Source organism: Bacillus rossius, chromosome 5 (genome assembly GCF_032445375.1).
Source record: "Bacillus rossius redtenbacheri isolate Brsri chromosome 5, Brsri_v3, whole genome shotgun sequence".
Taxonomy (NCBI): domain Eukaryota; kingdom Metazoa; phylum Arthropoda; class Insecta; order Phasmatodea; family Bacillidae; genus Bacillus; species Bacillus rossius.
Window position 1 is genome coordinate 63,280,552 of NC_086333.1, and position 7,052 is coordinate 63,287,603.

Below are 7,052 nucleotides of genomic sequence, written 5' to 3' on the forward strand. Positions count from 1 at the left end.
AGCCAGTCCTAGGTACAAAGTATTTTATGGAAACCCAAGTCATCCAACTTGCCGAATAAACACGGCTGCTCTAGTGATGTTTTCGGTGATGTTATAACTCTCCAGATTTATTCGAACAATTTTACAATTTTACTGGAAGGTGTTGGAAGCGAAAGTTTGACAGCGTGACACAGCCGTTCTACAATGGCACGTAAATGGAGACGGGTCTGCCTTAACATTTCGGTATCGCGTCTGTTGCTTCCAAAAGGTACGGAAACGTAACAAATGGCAACCAAAGAGATTGCATTTCAAGCTTACGACATATTAATTTAATTTTAAATACAATTAAGTTTCTAATTAGAGCACGGGCATAATTGACATAAATAATAAAAATAAACGATAAAGTAATAATAGATCACTAGATATCCTTGTACTTGAAATAATTTTTAACGTATTTAGATCATAAACTATCATGACTACCCCCGCAGCCAAGTGCTCGGCTGCTATTGGTCGCACGGAGCAACGTAAACGGAAGAGCTCAGCATCGCCGAGCAGATCCGTACGGGTCCGTCTCCGTCTGCGTGCTGTTGTAGAAACTCTGTTTGTTCCGGGAGATCCCCCTCCGTTTACGTGATCCGTCTCCGTTTCCGTGTCACTGTTAGAACAGGCCTTAGGTAAACGTTAGTGTATTAATAGATTATGAACGCTTTATCATACATTATGTTAGTATATTAGGCACAATACAACCGTGATACAAGCGTAGCATTTACCTTCAATCGATATCTGACCGGAAACGGCGATCATGTGCTTGAAAACTTAAGGATACAGAAAATATAGTGTTTTAATAAAAAAATTTCACTGCGCATTTTTTTTAAGTAAATATTGTAGCGCAAAACAAGACAATACATCTCACTTCACAATTACTTATTTAGCAGAAAAAGCAACGAGGAAAAAAAAGTATTTCACAAGTTTTTCACGAACGACAACAAGATGGCCCCTCCGGCACTGCCGACGGCCATCTCTGGACGCTAGCGACTCGTCGGAGAGAGATGTTACGGGGATGCTGGAGAGCGCTGGTAGGGGAAGGGTTACTGGACGAGGGAGGGGAAGCGAGAGCAGAGCTGTGCAAGCATGCAGATAAGGCGGAAATGAGCCAGATGTCCGATACACAGGGCGTCCCAGCAAATTACACGAGGCGCCAGCGCTCCAATAACGTTTTCGACGTTGCGTCGTCCCGTTGAACTGGTTGGTATATCTTCGAACGACTCTCTTCACCTCCTGGTATCACCAAATTGAAAAGTACTAGTCAGCTAATTTATGTACATAATTTCCTTTATCAAATACTACACGTTTATAAAATAATGAATGTCCGTCGAGTTTGATGATAGATATTTTTGTTTAAGTTTTTTGGGTGACTTGGGTTTCCATAAAGTGCTAGCCAAACCCGAACACGCTTCGCTGTGGCTCAGTCTGATGTGAAATGAATAGGAAAGTAAATCGAAGTATTTTAGCAACATATATTCACAGAGGAAACACATCATTCAATTTAGTACCCTACTTTGCGTTGCTGTGGCTATGCTGTGTAATGAAAGGAAAGGAAGAATTTTTTCCACATAATTTCATTTTTTTATTTTAAAGCTAGTTGTTGGACTACATTTTTTTTTTGTTTGTGCGTTTGCAACATACACATAAATATCAGATGATTTACCTACTCTTAAGCATGCAACGTATAATTGCCCACGAGAAAAGCATTCGTTTTCTAAATTCAAACCGCACACTGGCAAAGATTGCCCTTGAGCTTTATTGATAGTCGTAGCGAACGCAAGGCGTATTTGAAACTGATGCCGTTTGAACTCGAACGCTATGTCGGTCGGAATGAGTGATATTCGTGGCAGTAGTACATCTTCACCTTTATGAGGTCCGTTCCTAATTGTTGCTTAAATTAGATTGTTTGTCATTTTTTAAATACTAATTGTGTGCCATTTCATTAAGTTTGGCTGACTGATGTTTCGGAGTAATATAAATGGCACTCCAGTTTTTCAAATTCAGAATAACAGTAATCAGGGAACATATCGGGTGAATTAAGAAATTCTGTTGGCAAATCAACTACTTCACTTTGGTTTATAACGGAGTCAATGGATTTGTATTTTACTGTTTCACCTGCGATTATGTTTGGAATGATGTTCACATTGTATACGTCGAAATATTTAGTAGGTAGAATGGCTCTTCCGCTTAGCATACTTGATTTTGATTCATTTGATTTTGTACTGGTTCAATTTCGCACTGAGAAAACGACCTACCTTCCTTCGCACTTATTCGCAGAGCAAAATACGTGCGAGTGACGTCAATCATTACAACGCCAGATTCCACTTTGAAATTCTCGTTAATCCGATACACGCCATTTAGACCCCAGCTGCGGACGGCTCGATAAAAAGGACCATGCTTATCGCAATCCGTAACCGGACTATCTAGTCATTCCGCTATCAGTTTCCACACGAAATTTGGGAAATCGCTGAAACGGCGGCATCCACAATTGGCGCTTCAATCGAACGTCATTTATAACGGCAATTCTCAACTATTAACACAAGGCAGCCGAATAACGGAAAATGATAAAAGAAAACGCGAGCGAGTCCTTTGTGTACTCGCCAGTGATATGATCTAACCTCCGTAACGAGCAAATTCACGTGTTCTCATGTTATAATACGAAACTCTGACACGAAATTTAACGTAGGATTCTTTAAAATAATGCCAAACGTGGTAAATATATGTAAATTGTGGTTTCAACCACATTTCTGGACGCGAATCACGCGTAGTTTCTGCAACCGTCGCTAGAATTCGCTGCCGGTGCAGCTACGTTGATTACGGAATCATTTGATAAGCCGACAGAAATTTTTAACTATATAATGAAACTGCTCCGATAAAAGCGAAAAAGGCTTGGAAAAAAAATAATAAATCGCGACTCTGGGCCTGCTTTTCAACAAGGAATTTTGTTAAAATAATTTTTAATTGATGAAACAGTTAATGCCATAATCACCACCTTTGTATTTGAGAACTCTGATCCGCGACATTCCCCCGAGAGTGCAGTACAGTGGTTGTTACACATTTCCGTTCCTTGACTTCCATCGCATTCACGAAATCCCACCAAATGCAATATACCTACAGCTAAGCTGTTACACATCAAGTAACATTGTTTTTCACAACAGATGTCTGTAACAAGAAATAGTGAACAAATACTATTATTAGTTAAACCATAACAATCCGAACTGTAAAAACAAATGTGTTGAGTCTAATAGTTAGAAATAAATTGGAAGACAAGGCGTAGGAAAACCTGGCAATTTCAAGATGGATTTATTTGAAATTCACTAAATGTGTTGTTCACCAGTGAAAACATTTATCAAGGGTTCTGAAACCATTACTTCGCATACACTATTTCCTCTGTTTATTTCGCTTTTGTTATGTTGAAAAGAGAATTATTGTTCAGATATGGGCACCTAGATCAGGGTGTCTATACACAACTGGTAAACAAATTACAAAGGTTTTTAATTCAAACTTTTCTACACATTTTGTTCATCAAAGGATGATTTCTAAATATAAACAACCAAAGTCAAACAATTATCAATATAATAAGTAATTATATACAATTAAAGTTTCGTGACGTCAGCACCATTGATGTTTATTTAAGGACTTTTTCGCGACTTTCACGACAAGTCCTTCAGTTTCCTTACTTTTTCGACACACTGTAAAAATATTAGGTATAATAACTGTGCATTGTCAATTCCAAACAAGCCAAAGAAAAAAAAATGGTTTGTTCACAGTTATAACCTAAAGACCAATATGTAGTCAAGAGTTTTGTTAACATAATTTTAAAGAATTAACCTTGCTTGAAGATACAAATGTATAACATAAGAATATTTACCTTTTAAATACACGCTAGACACTTAAAAAAGGCTTTATCATGGAATACATGCGTTTGTTTGGGTTCCACATTCTCGCCACTTCAACTTTAGCTGACGATGCGGGAAAATTACAAATCAACGTTAAGCATTAATCACCCATGAAGTTCCTAAATAAAAGGAAAATCATAATATGGAACGAAGTTTTAAAAACGTGACAGAATTACGTATAATATTCACAGAAATACCAAACTCCCATTAAACCATATAGTAAGTTAGGGCTAAGCTACTACTAGCGCCGTTAGTTCGCAAGCCAGCGGACGGGTCACGTGAAGTAGTAGGCAAGGGAGTTGCTAGACCTTACAACATGGCAGTGGCTACGGATCCCGACCAGCCTTCAGATCGACCAATCCATAAACACCTAATTACGAGCACAGACAAGGACGAATCAACTTATCCTGATTTCGATTCAGCCACTCAGGAGAGAGTTGTGCAGGATGCGTCTGAATTCAATCAACAATCTTCGGCTGCAGGTTCATCAAGGAAAAAAAAAATTGTTCAGACAAAATTAACTACTTGCGTTCTAGGGTGCTTTCCAATTATTGTATACATCTTTAAAGTTGAAGATGAACAACTGGTTTAATACGAATAATAGAGGAAGTAACTAAGATGGAACAAACGTGTCTATATTATGTTTAACTGAGCCAAGTTATACAACTGCCGCAAAACTTGCCAGCATCGTAAAATAACTGGGCGTAACACCCTTAATTCTAATGATTTTTTGCAACTAGGAAGAATAATTTGTTTTTAAAAATTAAATTTATTAATCCGCAAGTCACAGTTAACATATTTATTATTATTTATTTATTTTTCATTAGAATAACTTCATAGGCGTAGGCCTCTGATTTGCAGCACCTCTTGAGCAGTGACTATGTGTGTGTGATAACACTGAAGCATCGTCTTTTGTTACGTGATTGGTTGGGGTTTTTCTTTCAGGCGTGTGTCTACTGTCGGCACACCAATCACAGCGTCCCGAATGACCCGGGCAAATAAAGCAATCGAATTAGTTTTTTTTTTCAGGACGACCGCCAATTACGAGGTTTTCGGCCGAATTCAGACTCCGCATTGTAGATACGTGGTTCCTTCTCACTCGGAACAAGTCTGAAAACTATCCCCGAGACAAATCTCGCGTCTCGTTCAAAGCCTTCCCTTGTCGGGACCGCCACAGCCAAGGCTCGCTGCTGCCGGGTCGTCGAGTTGCCTGTAAACACGATTCCCCGCCGTGAATGGGGTCCACTCAAGTCGCCGCGCACAACCAACACAGTCCGTCTTCTTCACTGCCCCACCCTCCTCAGCACTCCTCTCCGAGGAAACCGACGTTCGTCAAACCTCCAGGGTGGCGTGGTGTCAGTTCAATGTCTCACGTGAAGGGGCAGGTATTCTCCTCGAAACTATAAAATAAATATATATCTGAATGACCATTTCACACTGCAATGTTTCTTCCTTCTTGTAATTCGCGGCCGTCTGCAAAAAAAAAAAATATTTGCTTTATTTGGCTGGGCCACTCAGGACGCTGTGAATGGTATGCCGACAGTCATGGCCAAAATCTCCGGGGCCCGAGCGCCAACCAAAAAAAGGGGGGGGAGGGGACCTCTTGAGTTCCGAAATATTTTTTTTATTCTCGTACTTACCCTGGTAGGACCGAAATTAAGATTTCTGTTACTAATAAAACTAACTGGTAGCCTTGAAAGTCATGCAATTTTTTTTTTTTTCGAGATCACGCATGCCCCTAGCGAAGAAGGAAATTTAGCAGTTTAATTTGACAACAGGCAAGCCTGAATAAAAAAAAAAAAACCTACACGTCGGCGTAGCTTTGGCAATCGGACCAAAGATAAATTTTGACGAACCCTGAAAGATTTTATGCCAGTGACAAACTTGGTGGAACAGAGAGGAAAAATGGTAAAATAATAAAGTATTTTAGATAGAACACTCAGCGTCCTGATTTTGTTTAATTGAATAAAGTTATACAACCAATGGGAATTCTGACACTATAGTAAGATTATTTCATGAAATAAAAGGGGTTGCAACACGCCACAAAAATATGGTAAAATAAAGGTTTTCCCCCAAATGAAATAATTTTTCTACAGCAACAAAATTCGCTGTCATTGTAGAACTAAGTTCAATTATACATAATCTAGACACACGGTGCTCTACCTTCAATACTTTCTCTAATATTTAAAATAAAACGTTGTTAAGCTCCAACTTTACTGGCCTTGGGAGCATTTAAGACCTTAAGTCGTATGGATGTTTTCAACTTATTTTGTAGTGATCAAACTGCAGGCAAAGTTCGTCGGTCGACTACAGAACTCAAACTGTATAGCCTGTGTCACGCAACTTGTCTGTCTCTAATTAGTACCAGCGGCACCCATTTCCCGACTGTCACCTGCAAAGCAACAAGTGCTGTTCGTTTAAGAACCCCGACAATCAATCTAAATTGTTGTCATACACAGCAATCTTTAATACGTTCTTTAAATGATCATGCAATGGGGAATTTTGATTTAATACAATTTTTTTGGACAAGAATGCAAAATAATAAATAAAAATGAAAAATTAAACCCACATACAACAAGCCTAAATCAGCTGATGTCGAACAGATGGATCCATCGATCAAACTAAACAGGTAGGATGTAAAACACAAACGAACATATTCAAACTTAAAATATCAGACAGCTCAAGAATTCCGTGGAACTAATTTAGTCATGCAAAAATAACAATAACAGCACAAACAACACAGTTGGCTAACAACGACGAGGCCCATCCAACAAGAACAAGAATAGCAGATAGACAACAAATCTGGACAACGCAGCAAACATTCTAACACAAAAGGTGAAAATAAACCAGTTATTATGGCAGAGGTGCCCCCCCCCCCCCCCCCCCAACCTAATGATGCGCCCCCCCCCCCCTCCCCGAAATTTTTATGCCATTTTCTCAATGATTATTCAATTATTTTATAATATTATACTTTTTTAGTATTATATTTTATCACATTTTGCATTAATTAAAACTGATTTTCTAATAATAATAATAATTTCGGTCATATCAGGTAATATTTATTTCCATCCTGAACCGACAGATGCCAAACTGCTTTTGTTGAGGAAAGTGTGGGGTTGCCAATTTGAT

The 7,052-nt window shown here is 38.8% G+C and overlaps 1 protein-coding gene across 2 annotated transcripts in view; it reads right to left on the minus strand.

The window, feature by feature from the left end:
- Positions 1 to 990, minus strand: part of LOC134531893 (liprin-beta-1-like) — a 77,584-nt gene extending 76,594 nt beyond the window's left edge. For both annotated transcript variants that reach the window (XM_063367914.1, XM_063367911.1), the window contains exon 1: positions 750 to 990. In XM_063367914.1, the coding sequence (XP_063223984.1) occupies positions 750 to 783 (34 nt within the window). In that variant the 5' untranslated portion in view covers positions 784 to 990. The remainder of the gene's footprint in view (positions 1 to 749) is intronic.
- Positions 991 to 7,052: the final 6,062 nt, after the last annotated feature.